This window comes from Coturnix japonica, unplaced genomic scaffold (genome assembly GCF_054131305.1).
Source record: "Coturnix japonica strain WE unplaced genomic scaffold, WE-NBRP24 Scf055, whole genome shotgun sequence".
NCBI classification, from domain to species: Eukaryota; Metazoa; Chordata; class Aves; order Galliformes; family Phasianidae; genus Coturnix; species Coturnix japonica.
This window is the reverse complement of record NW_028188958.1, coordinates 452,616-474,910: the sequence shown is the minus strand read 5'-3', so window position 1 is coordinate 474,910 and position 22,295 is coordinate 452,616. Positions and strand designations below refer to the sequence as shown.

The following is a 22,295-nucleotide window of genomic DNA, read 5'->3' as shown; positions in this document are numbered from 1 at the left end:
GGTGCACACAACACCCAGATCACAGCCCTGGGTGCACACACACAACACCCAGATCACAGCACTGGGTGTATACACACAACACCCAGATCACAGCCCTGGGTGCACAGAACAAACACTCAATGACAGCCACTTGATGCAATCACTTCCCTGCAGCGTCCCCCCCCTTCAGCATGAAGCTGCCCCCCTCCATCCGCACCCAGCACATCTCCTCAATTTCCAGAGCACATCAAAGCATTCCCAGGACATTCACTCCTAAACCAAGACACGAAGCAGACCGCCCTGCCCTGTGGCCGCATTTTAACCCCTGGAGCCACACCAAAGGCTGGATGCACTGGAAGCAGCAAAGTTCCCTCCCCTTTCAGTGCCCACAGCACACAGTGCTGAGCCAGCAGGACGCTCTGCCCCCAGAAATGAATCTCTTTGTATCACAAAGCAAAGGCGCTGCAGCTTACCTGTGAGAGGTGAAATTGTCGTAGGAGCCCACAGTGTAATGTCGGAAGAGACGCTTTGTTCTGTCTTCTCTGGTTTCTACAAGAAAAAAAAAAAAAAAGACAGAGTGCAGAGCTGAGGGCTAACGGAGCAGCAGTCGCAGTCTGCTTCTGTGTGTGTGCACACAGCGAGACGACCCTCACTAAAGCACCAGGAGCAAAACGAGCCACAACCCACGTGTCAGCACACAGCCCCACGCAGAGCTGTGCACAGCCCCAGCTGCACCCAGCAGCTCCTGCGAGCAGCAGATCCTGCTATTATCACTCCTAACCCTGCAGATTTCAATGTACAGCAGCAAATTTCACCATAACTCCAAAGCGGAGCTGAGGGGAAGAACCAGCCCCAGCAAAGCAAAGGTGTGTTCTGCGTCCCGGGACAGCAGCCGGATCCTTCCCCACCTCCCCTCTGGCCACTTGGATCTGCCCATCTCAGGGAATTTGGATGTAAACCCCACAGAAGAGATGGAAACAGCTCCCACCCTCCTCATCAGCGCTCAGTGGGCCCAATGGGTGCACAGAAGGCGTAAGAAAGGGGAGGAAGGAACACAAAGGTTCTGCTACCCCGTGTGTGAACAGCAGCGCCATCCCCAGCAGCCCCGCGACCCAAGGCTGGGAGGGACCAACCTTCCCAACTGACCCTACGCTGCCTAAAGCAGATTTATCTGCACGTCAAACAACCTGCAGGAAGCACCGCGGGCCTCGCACTGAACTGGGCTGAGTGATGCTGAGCCAACTCAACCTGCAGCAGGGTGATGGGACACCAAACCACTCCATGCTGCTGAGCTGGGGGGTTAGGAGGGGTGAAGGGAAAAGGGGAGGGCACGAATAGTGGAGCGTGGATGGGGCTCCATTTCCTCTTTTGGCTGCACCCAAAGCAAAATAAACGTTGGCTTTTTCCTGCTTTGGAATCCAAAATGACAACTGCCACCAAGAAGGGGCTGCAGCAGAGCAGGCAGGAGGCAGAGCTGCACAAAGGAGCTCTGTGGAGCAGGACCCGAGGTCCTGGAAGCCAACACTGCCCGTCAGGCAGCCAAAAGGGGCTCAAAGGACCAACGGGGCCGCAGGGTGCGCTGCCAGCAGGGCAGGGAGCTGCTCGAACCCTCCGCTCTGCAATGGGGGCACAGCTGGAGCTCTGGGTCCGTCGGAGGGGCCGGGCTCTGTTTGCTGGCAGGACGGGGGGCAGCGGGCACAGAATGGAGCCAACTGGGCTAAAAGCAGCCCCGTCTGGGGGGGGTTCTCCTTTCTCACACCCTCCTGCCTTATGGGTTTATTCCCCACGACGGGATCGCGGTGTGTGAGCCGAGCGCTCATAGCCCCGCAGCTCATAGCCCCGCAGCCATCGCCGTCAGGCCGCACCCGCCGCTCTCCCCTCGGCCGCCCGCGGTGCCGCAGCGCTGCGGTGGAGGGGCGCGATTCAACGCGGCCGAGCGGCGCTGCCGCCAGGGGGAGCCCGAGCTCCATCGCGGAGAAGGCAGAGCCGGGCCCGGGGCCGCGCGGCGGGCAGGACCTGCAGGCCTGGGGCAGGACCCGAGCAGGCCCCGAGTAGGCCCCAAGTAGGCCTCAATAGGCCCCGAGTAGGCCCCAAGTAGGCCTCAATAGGCCTCAATAGGCCCCGAGTAGGCCTCGTTAGGCCCCGCGGGTACCGAGCAGGCCGAAGCTTTCAGGGCAGCCCCTCCTGCCGCCCTGTGGGTCCTCTAGGCCGGTGATCTTCCACCAAACCCTGGCCCGGGAGAAACTGTCTGTAAGACCTGAGGAATTAATCTTACTGAGGAACAGACGAGCTGTGCCAAGAAGCAGAGACTGTAAGCAGTCTGTGCAGTGACATAAGGAGCTGAACCCCTCACCTGGGGCTAAAAACACCTGAGCAGCTCTGCACCCCACCTCCATCCTGCTCAGCAGCAGCGGGTTGTTGAGCTGCACGAGCTGAGGTGGATGCGCTGGGGGTGAAGGGGGCGGCCTCCATGTGGGCACCAGCTGGGCAGACCCCAACAGCCAAAGGGAGCGCAGCCACCACCTGCTTCATGGCGTGCAGGGGGTCACAGATGTTTCCTGCCCCCTTATGACCCTGCAAGGGATGAGTGCAGCCCTGCTGCCCCGCGGTGCTACAGATACATTCCCCTCACTGCTGTGCACAGGGACCCTCAGGAAGTCTCACTCCCCCCTTCCCATACAGCCATGCTTTAGGTCCTTCTCCTCCCTCCTCCTCTGCTGTGCTCTGCCTCGTCATCTCCTGCCTCCCATCCACGCGTGCACAGACACTGGTACCTCGTCTGCAAACACCTCCATTGATCTCGTTCCAGATAGAAGAGTGGTGACTTTGCTCAGAGAACTCGATTTATGGGCTGCCCGCAGCCCAAAGGCTCGTTCTCTTCCTGACTTCTAAATATAGCTGCTGCGGAGTGTGTGTTTAATGGAGCCGTCAAGGAGGCATCAGGGACCCAGGCTGATGGATGGAGAGGAGCGAATGCTTTGGAGAGGTGTGGAGAGGGAGGCTCTATATTTAGGGACGAGGGAGCAAGCGGGCGCGGAGGTGCCAGCTCCTGGGGCACCCTGTGGGAGGAGCTGTGCCAGCAGGGAAATGGGAACAGGGAACACAGAGCGCTGGAAAACTACAGGCTGGCACCCAGCAGGAGCGCGTGGATGGATGCAGGCTGTGCTGAAGCTGCTCCGCAAACCACCTGTAAGCGGCCTTTGTCAAGTTTTCCAAACAGATTTTTCTAGGCAAAGCTGCCTCCTGGCACTAAACACAAACACGGGAATGCGGAACGTCCCACGGCTGGACAAGAGAAGGTGGATGTGCTGGAGAGAAGGTGACAGGAGGGCAGCAGCTGTTGTGCAGGCGGGGCAGAGCGCTGCTGGGCCGGAGCTGATGACCTGGTTGTTCCCAGCCTCAGACAGCAAACACCGCATTACAGATGGAAGAAAAACAATAAATCTTTTGGAATGTGAAAAGATGATGTTTTGTTTCTGTGGAACGTTGGAGCTGCGCTTCTAAGAACTGAGCTTCATCTAATTAAATGCAAGCCTTACGCATCTCTGATTATGGGTGGCAACGTCTCTTTCATCATCTGTTTGTGATCGGGTGCTCCTATGTCACAGCAACATAGATAAGGCACTACAGCAGCACAGATTCTCAGAGGTCAACAGGCCAGCACAGTGACCAACACAAACGAAGGCCTGCCCTTAAAGCCAGGGTGTCCCCAGCAAGCACCTTCCCTGGTGGCTGTATGCTGAGGGCACTTTAGGCAGCACAGCACAGCTGCCTGCACCAGAGCACCAGGCAAAGCGTGACGAGTCAGATGCTGGAAAACGATCCCTTAAATCATGTAATGCAGCAGCAGGAATATTGCTGCTATCAGCCAAGAGCTGCATCGAACCACCGGGAGGTCAAGGTCATCGCAAACCATAAAGCCATCAAGCAGATAAGGAACTCAGGAAGGGAGATACCAATTAGATTCTGTGCTGGTCAAAAAGGAGGATCTGAAATGGATACAATCTTTTCAATTGAAATTTTACACTAAAAGCACTGATGTGCAAGTCAGAGGAGATGCCGGTCCTGGGAATGGAGGAAGCTGGGGCCTGCACCTGTGCCTACACCACAACGCAGACGCTTCTTGTGCCAACACACCCACCAAAAAGGCTCACAGATGCCCCAGCTCTGTGTCACCAGTCCCTTCTGGGAGCCCTGATTCATTGCTTCCTGAAGCATCTCACCACTCTAGAAGTGACACCACGCGCAGACGATGCTCTTGGTCAGGAGAACTGCTGGGCAGCCGCCTCCTCCTGCTGCAGCCGGACCACGAGCCTGGCAGCTCTTGGCTGTGTGTGCCAATGGGGAGCCGTGCTGCTGCTCCACGAGCTCCATCCACGCTGGGGCTGCTGCTGCACAACGCCAGCAAACCCAGGCTGGGTTCAGCGAGCTGTGGGTGCCAGCAGCAGGGCTTCCACTGGGAGCCAGCACAGAGGTCCTGCTCTGCTGCAGCCCCGCAGGCGCCCGCCCCAACCCCCGGCACAGCGCTTGCAGACGGAGCCGCTGCCCATTGTGGATTTCACCCACGCATCCCAAACAGTGCTCTTGAGCACCTGACTCGGAGTAGGCTGATGAGCAGATGCCACCACAATTAAAGCCTCTTCCAGGCTTGGTGCCAGCCAGCCAATCTGGCTGGGGCTGCATCCCAACACAGTGCTGGAGAGAAAGGGAATGATTTCAGAGCAAGAACTGCTGAACTGTGCTGAGAGGAGGAAGGGCACGCGGCACCGAGTCCAGCAGGGATCGTGGTGGACCCCACTGAGGAGAAGGAGCTGCAACATGGGGGACGCTGCCACCAGCTGCTGGCATGTGCTCCTCTGGCAGCCGCAGCCCCAGCTCAGATGTCTGCACACCAGCAAACCTCACTTCAAACGCAAGCAGGCGTGGAAACCCTTCAAGTATGACTCTTCCCTTCCTTACGGCATCACCAGGAGAATCAGCTAATTCACACCCCTGCGGCACCTGGCTCTGTTGACTGAAGACAGAGAAGCCCAGGGATGTATTTGCGTGGTGATTTGTGCTGCGGCCGCGCTTTATGCAGGGCCGTTAACTCACTTCTGTTTCCCCACGACTGATGTTTATTCTTTGAAGTTCAAATGCAACTTTTCTCTGAAAGCGAATTCTTCTGGAAGCCTCGCTGTACCATCATCAGTTTCATGCAGTAATTTATGTACGAGATGTAATCATGTGGAGCAACTTTGGCCAGCGTTACACAAGTGCACCGAGGAGATAATTGTATTAGTCTTTCTTGCCTTTCATTTATGAGTTATGCTTGCGATGTGATTATGCTTGTTAGAGTTTTTAGCCCATCTGTAACTGGGAAAAAAAAACTGCAAATAAGCTGGAAGTCAACTCTCAAATAACTGTGTGTCAGAGAGCAGCATCTGTGCTTCACCCCTCCCAAGGACTAAGCTGGGCAGCTGTTGGTTCAAGGGAGCAGGGAGAGCAGTCAACAGAGCCCAGCAGCAGCGGACCCCGAGAAACACCACTCAGAGGTTCTCCATGCTGCTCCATGCAGGTTTATACAGATTTATACAATGAGAATTTCCAGGGAGTACAACCCAGGCAGGTGCAGGTTGGATTGGAAAGGGACCAAAGCCCCCCAGCTCCTCCCCTGCCATGGGCTGGGTGCCCCCCATGAGATCAGGCTGCCCATGGCTCCGTGCATGGCCTGGGGCACCTCCAGGGATGGGGCATCCAAGAAAGTGCACTTTCTCCTACCTTAATAATGTGAAGAAACAAACTTCCCCAATGTGCTGCCTTGCTCCTCTCCCCCAGGCACTCCCAGGGCTACAATGCACTCGGGAGAGCAATGCCCCAAGCAAGGTGTTGTGGAGTCTCCTTATATAGAGATACTCAAGGCCCATCTGGATGCCTGCTGGTGTGACCTGCTGTAGGGAGCCTGTGTGAGCAGGGGGTTGGATGCAGTGATCTCTCCTGGCCCCTTCCAGCCCCTGTGGTTCTGTGATTCTATAAAGATGCCCAATGGAGATGCTGCCCCATGAGCTCATCAGCAGGACGTGGACCTTGGAGAGACCCACAACTCTTACAGCACTGCAGAGATGATGACACAGTCCCTAACATGGACCTTTTTTCTTCAAGTTTTGTTGTTGTTTGTTTCTGTTTTTAATAATCATTTCTTAAAGCAACCAAAGAACAGATTTATTGAGGACTCCCTGAAGCTGCTCGTTATCTCCAGGGAACGTCACCTGTGCCTCAGCCAAGTCCTCCTGCAAACCCTGCCACTCTGCAGCAGTGTCTGCTATGACCAGCAGGGATGGAGCAGTGCCACCTCCATGCTGCCCAGGATGGTTGGCACCACGACGCCCCACACCACAATCCAGCACTGCTCCACTTGGGCTCCCAGAGCACACACAGCACACGGGGAGCTCAGCAAGGAGCCTTCAAGCACAGAGTTACACCAGCACCTTCAGTGCCGTCGCCACATCTGCTCTGCCACATCCCCGCTGCCACCTGGCACATCAGCTCTCATGGCAGCGCTGTGCCCCCCAGGACAAAAGCTGCCAGTGTCACATGGGGTCTCAGGAGCCCCTTCCCCATTTACCTGGACTGGTTCTGCTGGCATCACAAGGCACAGCACAGGACAGACGTTCCCACTCCAAATGCACAACAAATTGCTGTCCCACCATCCCAGGGATCCCCTAACTCTGCAACCACGTGCTGGGAAAATACAGAGCTATGCTCACAGCTCCGGGGAAAAGAGGCAGCTTACAGGCAGTGGGCGCTAATCAGAGGGGATGGAGACAGCAGGGGACAGCACTTATTGGCACCAGCACAGCAAGGGAGAAATGGATCTGCGCTTGTCTGTCTGCCTGTGAGGTACGTGGCCAGGCTGAATGTGTGCCTGCTTTGAACACACTTAAGAAATGTCGGAATTGAGGTGACCTAAACCTTAGTCAGAGCTGTTCGTGTTGGGCATCTTTGATTCCTCACTTATGTGTTTTTTTTTCCCTTCTGCTTCTGTTGCATCCCTCGATCTGCACTGACCAATGTGTGCCCTGGGGACATCGAGGCAGCAGGGACGGGGTGATCTTCACTGCCCTCTCAAGAAGCAGGGGGGGGTCTGTGTGGACTCACCTCACCCCAACCACTCACTGGGTACAACGCGATGGATGGGGAGTTCTGGTTTTGTCACTTAGCTCCACAGTTTTGCTTCAAGAGCAGTTTGGGCACCCAACGTAAGATGGCACAGGTGACACAGAACAGTGGCACCTTTTGAAGATGAGTGTTGCCCCAGCACCTGGCCAAGACAGGGACCCATGAAGAATAAAGAGGAGAAGCAAGAGCTATCCCTCTGCCAAACCTCACTGCCATGCAAGGAAACCCAACCAACCCAGGGCTTGGTGCCAGCGGGGAGATGGAGGTTCTGCTGGTATGGCACCCACTAGGCAACCAGGGACGGTGACACTGTGCAGCTGCAGAGACTTCCAGCACAGCAAGGCAGGACCGGTTGTGTTCCTGCCTCTCATCCTCAGCTTCATGCTCCTGCAGGAGGAGAACACCCACATCACAGCGACTCTGCACGAGGAGCTCCGCAGAACAGCGGATGGGGGTCCTCGATTTGGAAGCACAACAGTTGAGGAGCCAGAGGGTTCTGCTACGTTCCCTTCCAGATCTGGCTTGGGGAAAGACTCCAGGATCCAGAAACAGAAGATAAAAGTGCTGATAATGTGGCATCCTCCAACCTGGGCAGTAATACAGAGAGTGGGTGGGGAGGGAACCTTAAGCCTGATAAAGATGAATAACAACACTGATTCATTTTCTGCCAAGAACATGGTAGAGCTGAGGAAAGAAACCAGCAGAAAGATGCCATCTCACTCAGGTTGCTGGTAAGGACCTGGCAGGGTTATGGCCCTACTTCAGCTTAACCCTTGGCACCAGACCCACCAGCTGTAGGACTGAGGCCCTCATTCCCCACAGTGACTGAAGAACTGCACAGGAAAGCTCTGGAGGACTCTTCAAGGGCTCTGCATGTTGGCAGACAGCAGTGGTCAGTGCAGAGCTCCGAACAAAGGCTGTGTGAGCAAAGGCCACCTTCAGCCTCTCAGCAGAGCGGGACCAGAACCAGCACTTTATTAAACCCAAGGAACACGGCCTCCATGAATTTTGCATGGTCTCCTCCTGGAGCCTTGAATCTCCACCCGCTGCAGCAATGAGCCCCAGAGCTGTGCTGTGTGCATGCAGTACATCCATTTGTGGAGTCAATGGGATCAGGCAGCAAGCTTAATTCTCACATTAAGGCAAAGGACAGTAAATCATTCCACGTCTCCCTCCTTTCTCACGTTCCCAGTATATTCTGCTGTCAACCTTTCCATGCTCACCTCTCTTTGTAAGTCCTCGCTGGAAGCTTCCTGTGGCCCAGCACCGACCACCCCCACCTCAGGTTGAACCCACGTGCTTGTTTCTATCCTTTGCTTTTAACTTTCAGCCAGCTACAGAGAGGCAGCCTCTGAGAAAGTCCTCCAAAAGGCTCTTGGAAAACCTGGGCACAGCACGTCAAACTCTGCCCTGATGTTCCTTGAGTTCTTCAAAGATCTGTAGGACACTGAGGTGACTTCCCCTACACAAAGGTTTGAAAGTGGGGAGGAGTCCATATGTACAGCTTTGTCTTGCTCTTCATACGCGGATTCATGATGCGAATTCTGGAGGGGCTCAAGAAAAGGGAATGTGTGGCACTGAGGGATGTGGGTTAGAGGCACGGCAGGGATGGGCTGGGGTTGGACTTGGTGATCTTTGGGGTCTTTCCCAATCCAGATGACTCTATGAAAAAAATCCTGCCATCCTGGAAATGGTGCTGATCATTCACAACAACAAAAATAATGCAGTTAAAGTGAATGTCTTTAAGCAGGACTTGTTCTTTCCACGAACACAGAAAGGATCGTGCGTGCTGACCACCCACCATTTATTCTACTGATAATTACAGGAGATTCCAAGCTGCTAGAGAAGAGAACCATCAAATCAGCAGCTCTGGGTCAGAGTTCTTTGCTAGGATCCTTTAGGAATCTTCCTGCTGCTCTCTTTGGACTTAACGTTTGCATCAAGCCTTGGAACACAGAGAAGTAACTGAGGACCAGAAGAAAGCTGAGTCAGCAGCAAGGATTCAGAGGGTGAGTGGGGGACACCGGTCCTGTAGCTGCAGGGCGGACGGGGCAGCCACCTCCCTCCCTTCTGCCTACACTTCTGCAGAGTGCATCTAGGCTGCCCAAGGAAACCCAGCTCTAACCAATGCAACTCGCAGCGCAATCCCTGGCTCCAGCAGAAACAGTGACAGGAGGATTGTTAGGACCTCTCGTAGGTCCTTTCCAACCATGTGATTCTATGATTCTACCCGTGTTATCCAAGTTCCTCGTGGTCAGCAGCAAGCCAAGCACTACTGACAGCCTCCACTGGGCTGGGACCCTCCCACCAGAACCTGCACAAAAGCAATGTCCTGCAGCAAATCTTCAGGATGTTCTCCATGCAAAGCTGGGCTCAGGCTGTCACAGGGACAGGCACCTGGCTGAGAGCACAGCCCTGCCCATAGCCCTACCTAGAGCCCACAGCCCTGCCTAGAGCCTTGCCTGGAGCCCAGAGCCCTACCCATAGCCCATAGCCCACAGCCCAGCACTGGAGGAATGCATGCTGCAATCTGCAGAAAGCAAGAAGTGAAAGAACTGAGTGGGAAAAGCAGGGAGCTGGATATAGAAGGGATTTGTATCCATTTCTTTTAAGGCTGTTGAGCTTCAGAAACAGTGGGAAGTGCATAATACAAGAAAGAGTGCCAGAAGGTATTAGCAACTAATAATGATACAGTTGCTTAAAAAAGACAGAAATTCTAACTCATCGTGTGAGCTGATATCAAATACAGCACCAGGGATGAATAAAACATAAAACAGCCCGAACCGAAGTGCTCAGCAGACATTAACTAAGGCAATGTACGGCGTGTCAAACGGCACCGCAGAAAATTTAAGCATTGAAACCAAATAAAAACCGTGAGGACTCCACGGTCACACATCCAGGTGGTGAAAAAAAAAGAGAAAGAAAAAGGGCTGGCTTCTTTCAGGGGCTGTGGGATAAGGTGCAGAGCATCCACTGCAAGGAGAGCAGTGCCCTGCTGCAACCGGAGCAGTGCAGAATTCCGAATGAACGCTGGTCAGAGCCACCAGCAGCAGCAGCAGCAGCAAGGCCAGGCTTTGTTCCCAGCCACAGAACCACAGCATGGCCTGGGCTGCAAAGGACCCCAATGCTCATCCAGCTCCAACCCCCTGCTGTGTGCAGGGTCACCAACCAGCAGCCCAGGCTGCCCAGAGCCACATCCAGCCTGGCCTTGAATGCCTGCAGGGATGGGGCATCCACAGCCTCCTTGGGCAACCTGTTCAGTGCGTCACCACCCTCGGGGTGACAAACTTCCTCCTAAGATCCAACCTGAACCTCCCCTGTCTCAGTTTCAAACCATTCCCCCTTGTCCCATCACTGCCCACCCTCACAAACAGCCATAACCCCTCCTGTTTATACGCTCCCTTCGAGCACTGAAAGGCCACAATGAGGTCTCCCCGCAGCCTTCTCTTCTCCAGGCTAAACCAGCCCAGTTCCCTCCACCTTTGTTTGCCACGCTCTGCAGTGTCAGTAGCACCATTCTGCTGAGCCCAGATTCTTGCTCTAGGAAACCAAACAGCCCTGCCTTCCGATGGTGGGTTTTTTGTTTTCTCAGATGTCCAAGCTGAAATGAATCAGCCCAGCAGAAACAACCTCCAGCAGAAACAACCTCCAGCAGAAACAACCTCCAGCAGCCGCCTCGTCTGTGGTTCAAACTCGTTGGGGCTCTGAGCAGTTCAGGTGTCAGCCTGAGAGTGCTTTAAGGCAACCACATCGCTGCTCCCTGGAGACAGGGCGCGATGGAGACCAGGGCTGAGAGCCACGGCAGCGCTAAGAGGGTCAGATGAGGCTGCACTTTGCTGCTCCTCCACGCACCCCACCTGACCCCAGCACTGCTACGGCCATCCCTGCAGGGAATGCGGACAACGTGTGCATGTGCCTGCCGTTCTGTGGGCAAATCAGTGCAAAGTTCTGCCGTCAGGAATGTGAAGGCAAAGCGGAGCTGGAAGGAATCCAGGGACCTGCAAGCTCTCGCTCAGAAAGGGAAATATTAAAACTCAGCCAACGTAACAGATATTAGCTGTAAAAGCAAAGCGGCCCCTCGGTACTCACAAGGCTGACCTTTATTCCTGGCTGGAAGGGGAGGCTGCCAGCAGAGCAGCGGATTAATTAAAACATGGGGAGACGGGGATCAAAGCTAACGGCAGCACGGACAGAGGCAGCCCAGCGTGGGAAGCGCAATAATGGAGACAGGATCCGCGTCGGGTGGAAGGCAGGAAAGTGAAAAACAAGTGAAGGGGCTTTTAAACGCTGGTGCAGGTGAACAGAGGACTCGTTCTGGTTCCCTGCTTTGGCAGAGAGTTGTCACCTCCAAAGGGGAAGAGCTGCCTCTCTCCAGCCAAGAGATCATGATACAAGCAGGTACATTTCTTTAGCAAACAGGAACCAATCTGAAGCTACACCTGTATTCTTGCTGCCGCTCTTCATGTGAAAGCAAATGGCTGTAAAGGTAGTGCAGGGAATGCACCAAAGCCACGACAAATCCCAGGCATGCAGCACCCCCCGGCCTCACCTCGTGGTTAACACACATTGGCTTCTGCTCCCTCCCCCCCCTCCTGGCTCACATCCGAGCTCCAGACCCTTCCTCGGGCGGTTCCTTCCCCTCATGTTCAGAGCCTCCAATAAAAGCCCACCCAGCCCCACAGCGCACAGCTCCAGCTCACGGCGTGGGGCTCTGTCTGAGCCACTGCAACCAAACCAAAGAGATCTGACCCACACCAGTGGTCACTGGGACATCACCACGGCCCCTGGGACACCAACCTGCCCAGATGCAGGACCGCACTCATCGCTCCACCCCCCATCATTGCAAATGAGACTTTCACATTGCCCAGCTGAAGACAAGCCCAGATTCATGTTACCTGAAGTCCTCCAGGGGAGGACCTCCACAGGTCAAAGCAGAGCTCAGTGCTCCCAGACAATGGCAGAAGAGGTGGAATAAGTGACTCGTCCCTCCAGACACAGGACAGACACAGATAAGTCACAGAACGGACAGCAAAACAAACTGGGGTGGCCTCCCCGAAGTGCAGACCTCCAGCAACAGAGAGCCAACTCACTGCCGGAGATCAGAGAGCTGTTTTTCACCTGGGTACCCGAATCCTCCACAATCCTCCTCCACCTCGGCAGCCTACGCGCGTTATCACCTGAGGTTGGCAGCAGATGAGCAAAGAACAACAGTGCCCTCTACCCAAAGAAACCACCACCGGCTTCGGTGCCTTCCCATCCTGAGCCCACAGGGGCCAGGGACAGCCCTGCTCCCACACCAGGCTCAGGACCACGCTCCGGGGTGGACTGGTAACGATGCAGAGCTTCCCTGTGGGCTCTGGGCTCCAATGTAGGTACACACACTTTGAGATCTTCGGTGTTGATGGGCTCTGGGGCATCTCATGTACTTGGCTGGAAAATGCTTCTGACTCTCCTGAACAGCACAGGCAGAACAGATCATAGAATCACAGAATCACAAGGCTGGAAGGGACCTACAAGATCATCTGGTCCAACTGATGATGGTGATGGCTCAGGAATAGCCATGGTGGTCATTTTTTAAACTCCCTCGCTATGTCATTTGTGCTCGGAGATCTACACTGGTCACAAGAAGAGATGGAGAGGGGCCAGGCCTGACTGCTACCACGATCTCATTATTCCACTTGTAAGTAATGCAAACTGTCCAACAGTCATTGTCACAACTTCAAACCACTTCCTACATAAGAAACTTGTTCCTTCAGCACGAGGTGTTTCAAGCTCTTAACTCTTTGTTCACAAAGCCCTTTCACAACAGGACTATGCAGCAACCCTGCTGCTACCTCCACTGCCACCCGCAGGTACCGGGGAAGAAACCAAATATCTCCCATTGTAACCAACAGCTCCCCTGGTCTTACCATTACTTCTACTTTCTCACAAGAAAAAAGTCCATCAGGAACTCTGTAAATGAGTCTCGTGTGACAGGAATAGGGCCGTGGTTAGTGGGTATGATGGGGATGGGCCGGGCTTGGACTTGGTGGTCTTAGAGGTCTCTTCCAGCCTTATTTATTCTGTGATCCCATGAATACAGATGTTACAATGATGGAAAGCCACAGCTGTAACAATGCAGCCTGGTCTGCACGTAGCAGGAGGGCTGAAGTACACAATCACTGTGGTCCTTTTCAACCCAGGCCATTCTGTGACTCCATGAAAACTACTGCAAATCTTGTGGCAAACACGTGGGCAGATGAGAAGCGGTGAGGAAGGAAACCTCTGCCACTCGGTGCGGAGCTGACTGCTCTCCCTCTTGGGCAGGAAGCAGCAGAGGGAAGGAGCAGCTCTGCTCCAAGGGCAGGGAAGCAGCCACAGGGCAATATCAGCGCCAGGAGGCTCACACGTGCACTTCAGACACAGCCTGCAAAGAGCTGCCTTCGCGATTCTCTCCAGACAGGTTTGTACGTGGAAGCAGATAAAGAGCACAGAATGTTTCCCAAAAGAGATGCTACGCTGCCATTCCAAACAAACAAAACTTGAGAGAGGCAAATAGTAGCAAGGTGCTTCCAAGCAGCCTTGGATTGATACCAAGGCCAGGTTCCAGGCTGGCGGCGCAGGGTAGAGCTTATGCTCCATTATCACACCTCGCAATCCACGTACAAGTTACTGTGACAACAGGCTGCCTGCGTTTGGCACGTTCTGCTTCACAAACCCAAGCCTGGCCTTTAATTTCCAAGCAGCACTTCCCCAGAGACCGGTGGGCTCTGCAGGGCAGGAGAGCTCCAATGCACGAACCCCTCCAGCTGTTGTTTCAACAAGAGTAGCATTGGTTTGCAACGGGAGTTCTTCCCATCAGCTCGCTGCAGGATCCTGCATTTTATCCTGCTGAATTTCATCCTGGTTCTGTTACACCAACTCACCCACCTCTCAGAGTAAAATGTTCTCACCGCATCCGACTGCACAAGGGGACACGAGCAGCACATTCCTGTTTTCTTTTGGCCACAGCTCCCAGTGAAAGCACTCAACAGATGCAACCGCTAATCAGCCAGCGACAGATGACAAACTTCTCGTGCTCCCCCACACTTCCTCCACCCTCACTAATAATTTGCCACGACACAGTTAAGCTCTGTCCCAGAATCCAAACGAGCTCAAACGATGACATTTCCTTCGCCAACCACATCTCGGCTGCCCACCTCTGATCTATGGCCACCCCAATGGGAACCTCCACCAACATCCCATATTCTTTCTCTCATAGAATTGGTGCCCATGGTTTATGGGGTCTGCAGGGGTTGGCTGCTCCTGATGGGAATCTGGGTCAGGAACCTGGGGACCCCCAGCCGGGCCACCCTCACTGGCCAAGGGCCGAGGCAGTCCACCTTCCCACACATCCAGGTAAGTGTCCTGATGGACTTGGAGCTTGATCTATTTAGCTTTGATCTCACCTCATCCTCACTGCTTAACAGCTCAACTTCTGCTCTCCTCACTCATTTGTACAGCCGAGAATTTTAAGAGGAGAAATAGATGATTCAAGATTTCTCTCTGCTGTGTTTTTGGCAAGGTGCACATTATATTTAGAATTTCAGATCCCTCTCACATAGATTTCTTTGCAGACAAATCCCAGTCTTTGTTCCTGGGGAGCTCTGCTCTTTCCTATGGGCTTCGTTCAGGCTCTCACTTTTGGATTCCCTACCCGCAAGATTTCTCTTCCGTCAGAGATGGGTTTTGTCCCTTTGACTTAAAACATTCTCTTCAAATTCCATCTCTTTGTTAACTTATTGGAGAAAGTCAGCTCCATTTGCTTCACTACATTTTTTTTTCATCAGCTATAAAAATCCAGACTCTTCCCTTATTACCAAGATACCTCACATCACCGTTTTGCAGAACAATTGGCAGGTTCTGGGTCTGGTGCTCTCTCTGCTTCTGCAGTCTGTGTATCACACGCGCTCCCCACCCTCAGCTTTCCTTCACCTCCATCTCTCCTGAAGGCACCTTCCCTCGCTGCTGCTGTGCAGCTCACACTCTGAGCATCGTGGTCCTCAGGGATGCGCTTAGGATGGGAGGAAGGAGCACAGGAGGCAGACATCCCCACGGGCACTGAGAGCCAGCTCCTTCTGCTTCATTTCAGTCAAAATTCCACAGAGAAAGACCACCTTCCAGCATCACCTGGGCTCTCAGACAGCGCTGCAGATGCTGCCCACACCACGTGCTGGTGATTCTCCACAGCAGCTCTGCATGTAGAAATGGAGCTGTGTGACAAGCAAAAGAGGGAGCACAATGTGCCTGGCGGGGATGCACTCCCACTGCACAGCACAGATCTGCACCGTGGTCTCATGAGTGGCCCAGGGGCAGAGAGCCAGCAGTACCTGCATGCACATCCCCACACCTACAGATCTCAGGGAGGCCACCAGCCATGAGGACCACCTGCTGATGATCCTGGATTGACACAGAGCTCTGTTCCAGCCACGTGGAAAGCACAAAGACATTAATTTCCTGGCTCCAATACAAACGTCATGCCACTTAGAGTAGAACATGGGGTATGGAGTTAGAGGAGGTGCTGCTGAAGAGTAGAAGCGTGTAATGAAGCGATGGGACTCATAACCAGAACCTGTATCTCCTCTTAGCACATTAGGACGCTATGTGAAAGATCACCTCTGCTGTCAGTAATCACAAAGATCTCCAACTCAATTAGCTCCAAGAAATAAATTTAGAACCGAGAGAAAGTGAGTTTTCAATGGAAAAACTTTGTTTAAACCCCCAATAATTTTGGCTCTACATACAGGAGATGTTTAATGAGGTCCTCACTGGAAAGTGAAAAGCCAAAGTGTCCTGAGACCTGAAACTGAGCTGGGTGACCAGACATTCCTCTTCCAAGTCAATAAACACTAAGGGGTCTATAAATGTGATCTGGGAAGGAAGCTCTTACCTAGAGGCACTGGTACAGAAGAACCCGCCTCATTAAAGGCAGATCAATGTGCAGCTCGTGGCCTTCACCCTCAAAGCACAGAAACACAGGTGGATTAAAGGAACATCCTAATACCATCTCCAAAACGCCAGCCCTGCAGCTTGTTCTCTCTGAGTTTCAATGACAGTCACAATGCATTTCTTGAGCTGCTCTCAACCCCGTCATTGTCATCTTCAACCTGCCTCAACAAGTGCGAGACATCCTCACATAACCCCACTACCTTCCTCAGTGTGTAAACACAGCTGGAAACATCTGCAAGTTTGGCATGGCTCTGTTCTACAGCAAAGTACTACCAGGTCAAAACCATTCATACAATCACCTGCACTGGAAAAGACCTTCAGTATCATCAAGTCCAACCATGAATCAGACCTACTGAGTCTCATCACAAACCTTTAGTGCCATGTCTACACATCCGCTAAATGCTGCCATGGATGGAGACTCCACCACCGCCTTGGGCAGCCCATTCCAATCCCTGACCACTCTGTCCATGAAGGAATTCATCCTCACATCCAGGCTATACATCACAGCACAACTTGTGACCATTCCAACACATCTCATTCCTTTTCACCTGAAAAAAGAGGCCGGCCTCCCCTCGCCACAACCTCCTTCCAGGAGTGGAGGAGAGTGCTGAGCACTTGGTTGAGCCTCATCCCATCGGCCCCAGCCCAGTGAAGGCTCCTGCAGCACACTGCTGGCTTTAAGGTCCGGGCCAATAGCTGCACAGTTTTGCTCCATCACAACAATAATCTCTATGGAAAGGAGCACTGAGTGTTTTCTTCACAACAGCACCACATCTCCATGGGCAGGGGTGCGCTGCTGGGCGCTACTGCACACAGCAAATACATTGACACCCTGAGAAATGCAATTTATCAGATGTATTCATTGTGGGCAAACCCTGAGAGGGACAGAGATTTAAAATGGAGACCTCTGAATTTCTGGGGCCGTTCTGTGCATCCGCTGAGAGCCGCCGCTGCCGCAGAGCAGCTTACCTTGCCGCGGGTCGTACTGTCGCATCTGCACCTCCTCCACACATTCTGCTGGGAACCAGCCGGTCCTTCCTTTCACAGTTCCTTCCCAAAAGCCACCTTCGCCAATGCTCAGCACTGTGGGGAGAAAAGCAGAGAAGTGATGAGAACGAGGAGGGTCCCGAAAACGGGGAGGGCGGAATGACACCGCACAGCATCACAGCAGCGGGAACGCAGAAGGGCTGAGCACGTAGCGCTCATCTGGAGTCAGGCGTGGTCTGCAGGAGAACAGCCCCTCGTGAAGCCTTCGGGGCGATCTCTCAGCCAAGGCACATAGAGAGAAACAGCAGACAACGCCTTTATGCAGCCACACAATGTAAATGCCAACCAGGGCTGAGCGTCCCTCACGCCACCAGGGATTGCTGACAGAACCAGAGTGGGACTGGGGGGCAGCTTCCCAGGATCACACTACAACTACCTTTAAGCCAAGCATGGGGCATCCTCCAAAAAAACACAGCAAACGCATTCTCCTGGATACACTGGTAGGTCTACTCTCACCTTGATTTAGCATCACAAGATGGGGCAAGCAGCCCTCAGAGCAAAGAAATCACAGCGACGTGCAGAAACAAGATGTAGACAAGGAAGGAGATTGGTAATGGTAACACTGCGGGTCCCTGTGAGAACTGAGGGGTCCTAACAGGCCCCTGCCCAAGAACAATACAACATAAAATGACACCGAGCACCAGGGTTCCTCAGTGTCAGCCAAATTCTTCCCGTGCATTAAGCCTTGTTTTCACTTGCTCAGAGCTTAAAGAAACAGAAAGCAAGTCTTAAAACGTGCTCTGAAGATTAAATGAATTCAGAGTCAGGACAGTTTTAACTGAGGATCGCCCCAGCAGTGTCCTCATTAGATCAGGGAACAATCAGCTGGAACTCCTCACCAACTGCCGACTGGGAAGGATGCTTTCCAGCTGCTGGGATCCCAGTTGATAAGGAGCTACAAACCAATGAGCCTTCTGTGGTGCACCTGGGCATGAGCAGGGCTGCACAAAACCCACCGCCACCAACTGTACGTATGATAGACTGATTAAGGTTGAGAAAGAGCATTAAAGAAGGACAAATCCAACCCCAACCCATCCCTACATCAGTCTCTAAGTCACCTGCAACCCCCGCCCCAGGCTTTACGTTATCTGTCTCTGCAAGAAAGATCTGTGGTTTATTGGGTCATTTCTTGGGTCACGCATCAGACACAACCATGACATTGCTCGTGGCCACAGAGAAAATGGTCGTCATCCCCAGAACGCACCAGCACACAAAGTACGTGTAACCCCAGAGAGAAGGAAGGGAGCTGAGAACCACTGCTCCCCCTTTGGGATGTTCACCATTCACACACCACACCCAGAGCACCCCATGTCACCCCTGTTTTACCCAGCAAATGGCTGAAGCTTCACCTCTTGAATTCGTGCACTCAAAGGACAATTATTTACACCTTCCTGAGGAGTGGAGGAGGGGGGCAGCTGCTGCTCTCAGGGTATTGTGGCTGCTGGCGTTTGGCTGGGAGGGTGGTTTTTCTGGTGTGATGCAGCGTTTTGGATCTGTGATGAAAACAGCAGTGATAACACAGCGATGTTTTGGCTGGTGCTGAGCAGTGCTGCATGGAGCCAAGGACGTTTTGTGCTGCGCTGCAGCAGGGGGTGGGGGAGCACCAGGAGGGGACAGCACCACAACAGTGACCCAAATGGACCAAAGGGGCATCCCGTGGCACCGTGCTCAGCAACAAAGGCTGGGGTAAGGATGGAGGGAAGGGCAGATGTTCAGAGCGACGGCGCCTTCCCATGGGATGAGCCCTGCGTGTGGCTGCAGACCCGCAGCCCACGGGCTGTGGTGAATGAACTGCTGGTGGTTTTGGCTTTACCCATCAAACCACCCCAACCCAGGAACTCCTGTGCTTTCACCTTCCTGGCTCCCTCACCCCCACTGTAGCTGCTGGGGGGACCGCAGCTCCCCAGTCCCAGAACACACCGTGAGCTCATCGGCCTCGCGCAGCCTAAAGGAAGCTATTTGAGCTCAAGAGGAACTGCAGCACATCACCCAGAAGCAATAAGCTGTTGATGCACCGTTTGGAAAACAGTGCAGTGTGACATTTTAACTGCAATTCATTTCAATCAGACAAAAAAGTAAAAAAAAATCAAACCTCAGCATCCCAAGTTGGCTGCTGAGCGAAACCCCAAACGATCTCCAAGCGATTCCCTCGGCCATGAAGGAGCGAGTCCTTAAAACCAAGGCAGCCACATACAGAGACCCCCAAGTGGCACAGGGGGATTCCTGGGGCTCGCTCTGCAGCTCCAGGGGCAGCTGTAATCACCCCACATCAAGAGGGGACACAAACCATGGACAACCTCCAGCCTGGGACCCACCAAGCCCAATTCTCAAGGTAAAGCGAAGCCTGATGCCGAGCCCATGGTAGATTTGCATTGCCTATCTCATGCTTTTGCTTTACAGCTGATTCTCCAGTTCCGTGATCAGACCTTAATCTTGTGGCTTTGACAGCATAAACCTCATCTCCATGTGGAACTTTTCTGTGATCTGAAGGATCCTCAAGTCAATCTGGGAGTTAAAAGAGCCGTTTCTCCCAGCGGCAGAGGCTGCAGGTTGCAGACCATCTTCGGAGCCATCCCAGACACACACAGAGCTCTCAGAGGCTGCTGGGCATTCCCACCCAGCACCACACTCCCAGCAGATGATGATGAACCTCAGGCAGAAGGCAGCAATTTGGCAGGGTCTGAAGCAATGAGGCAACCAGCAATGGTTGGGATGGGAGAACCCTTAAAGGTCACAGAGGCATAGAATGGTTGGGATGGAAGGGTCTTTTTAGGTCACAGAGGCATAGAATGGCTGGGTTGTAAGGATCCTTATACGTAACAGAGCCATAGAATGGCTGGATTGGAAGGGCCCTTATAGGTCACAGAGGCATAGAATGGCTGGGTTGGAAGGGTCCTTATAGGGCACAGAGGCATAGAATGGCTGGGTTGGAAGGGTCCTGAAAGGTCACAGAGGCATAGAATGGTTGGGTTGGAAGGGTCCAAATAGGTCACAGAGCCATAGAATGGCTGGGATGGAAGGGTCCTTATAGGTCACAGAGGCATAGAATGGTTGGGTTCGACGGGTCCTTTTAGGTCACAGAGCCATAGAATGGCTGGGTTCGAAGGGCCCTTATAGGTCACAGAACCATAGAATGGCTGGGTTGGAAGAGCCATAATAGGTCACAGAGGCATAGAATGGCTGGGTTGGAAGGGTCCTTATAGGTCACAGAGGCATAGAATAGTTGGGTTGGAAGGGCCCTTATAGGTCACAGAGGCATAGAAAGGTTGGGTTGGAAGGGTCCTTATAGGTCACAGAGGCATAGAATGGCTGGGTTGGAAGGGTCCTTATAGGTCACAGAGGCATAGAATGGCTGGGTTGGAAGGGTCCTTATAGGTCACAGAGGCATAGAATGGCTGGGTTGGAAGGGCCCTTATAGGTCACAGAGGCATAGAAAGGTTGGGTTGGAAGGGTCCTTATAGGTCACAGAGGCATAGAATGGTTGGGTTGGAAGGGTCCTTATAGGTCACAGAGCAATAGAATGGTTGGGATGGAAGGGTCCTAATAGGTCACAGAGCCATAGAATGGCTGGGTTGGAAGGGTCCTTATAGGACCTGCCTTGTTTTTCTATGCCTTCACTGCAAGCAGTTCATAGAGCCATAGGATGCCTTGTGTTGGAAGGGATCCCAAAGACCCTCCCACCCACCCCTTCCATGGGCTGGGGGCTCCCCCAGCTCAGCCTGCCCAGGATCCCATCCACAGCCATGGACACCTCCAGGGATGGAGCACCCACAGCTCTGCACAGCAGTGCCAATGAAATAACAGCTGCTGATCAATCTGTTCCAGTTATGAGCTCTGGCTCATTCTATGATGTGTTGTATGGCTTTCAGCTGAACACCTCGGAGGGGGCTGGGCACACTGCAGGAGGCAGATCACAGCCCTGTTTGGAGGAGAGCCCCCATACCCAGAAGGAGGTCTGTGCAGTTTGCATTTATTGTATGAGGGGTCACTGAGGCTGCTTCTCCCTGCAGTGACTGGGGTGAGGCATTGCATCCCAAGGCCATTGAGGTGACATACGCCCACGGTGCCAAGTGTGCCATCTCCAACCCAGCTACCCCTCCATGTCACAGCACTGCTGGACTCGTCCCTGTGTCCCCCACAGCCAAATCCAGACACCAGGACCGCTCACAAACTGTGCCAAAGCAGATCCCCATAGAAGGGAGCAACATGATCACCTCTTCCAGGCACTAACCTTGATGGAAGCAAGGCTAAAAGAACACCCTGATCAACCAGCCAAGGAGGAGCTTCCCTTAAGCCTCTCCTCCAGTTCCCTTCCCGAGATGCTCCGCTCTCCAAAGGTCGCAATGCTGTCTCCATTTGGAACAGACCCAAATCCCACACTGTATTCCCCACTGCTCCTGTCCGTGCTTTACAAGTCCGCTAACGCTTCCCAGTGGAAAATTCCCCATCTTACACTTTGTGTTCACAATTTCCCAACTGGTCCCTGGTGGAAGGGAGCTCGTTCAGCTCCTCAAAGCCTTCTGTTCCTGCACCGCTACGCTTGGCTCTTCTCTCGCAGCGCTCCTGTTTTAAGGTTTGATATTTCATGAGGACTGAGATTTCAGCTCGTCTGGCGGCGAGCTGAGCACAGATTTTAAGGTAACAGCAAACTGAGTCTATTCCAGCGGAAGGCAAACTTTAAACTCCTCCATATTCCACCAGTTGGTCTGCAAGGAGGTTACACGAGACAACATGAAAAGCCTTCCCCAAGTCATGAACAACATCCCCTGCCCTCCCCTCACCCTGCAGGGCAGGCAGCTCTGGCACAGCCCTATTGACTCGGTCAAGCAGGGCTTCCCCTCCACAGATCCAGGCTGGTGCTCCCAGCCACCTCCCTGCAGCTCCAGGGCTCCGTGCTCCATCAGCTCCTGGGCTGGGGGTGGCAGCTCACAGCTCCTCACAGCCCCTTCTCTGCACCTGCAGACAGTGCTGGCGTCTCCTTTCCTCCAGCCCTCAGGACACCTCCCCACCACCACCACCACCACCACCATCACCTTCCAGGGATCACCGAGAGCTCCCGCATCTCATCAGGCCCCATAGACTCACACGATGGGTTTGTTTTAACATTTCCCAACCAGTCCCTCCACTGCAGGCACACCTGCCTT

General features: G+C 53.6%; 1 protein-coding gene across 14 annotated transcripts in view; it reads right to left on the bottom strand.

Annotated features, from left to right (window-relative positions):
* The window catches only part of SHANK3 (SH3 and multiple ankyrin repeat domains 3), a 284,023-nt gene that overhangs the window by 109,132 nt on the left and 152,596 nt on the right, over positions 1-22,295 (bottom strand). For all 14 annotated transcript variants that reach the window (XR_014941032.1, XM_085533171.1, XM_085533169.1 and 11 more), the window contains 2 exons: positions 17,074-17,187; positions 453-528 (listed from right to left, as the gene is read on the bottom strand). Coding sequence is in view for 13 of the 14 variants with exons in the window: in XM_085533171.1 (XP_085389297.1) it covers positions 453-528; positions 17,074-17,187 (190 nt within the window). In the remaining variant the exon portion in view is untranslated. The remainder of the gene's footprint in view (positions 1-452; positions 529-17,073; positions 17,188-22,295) is intronic.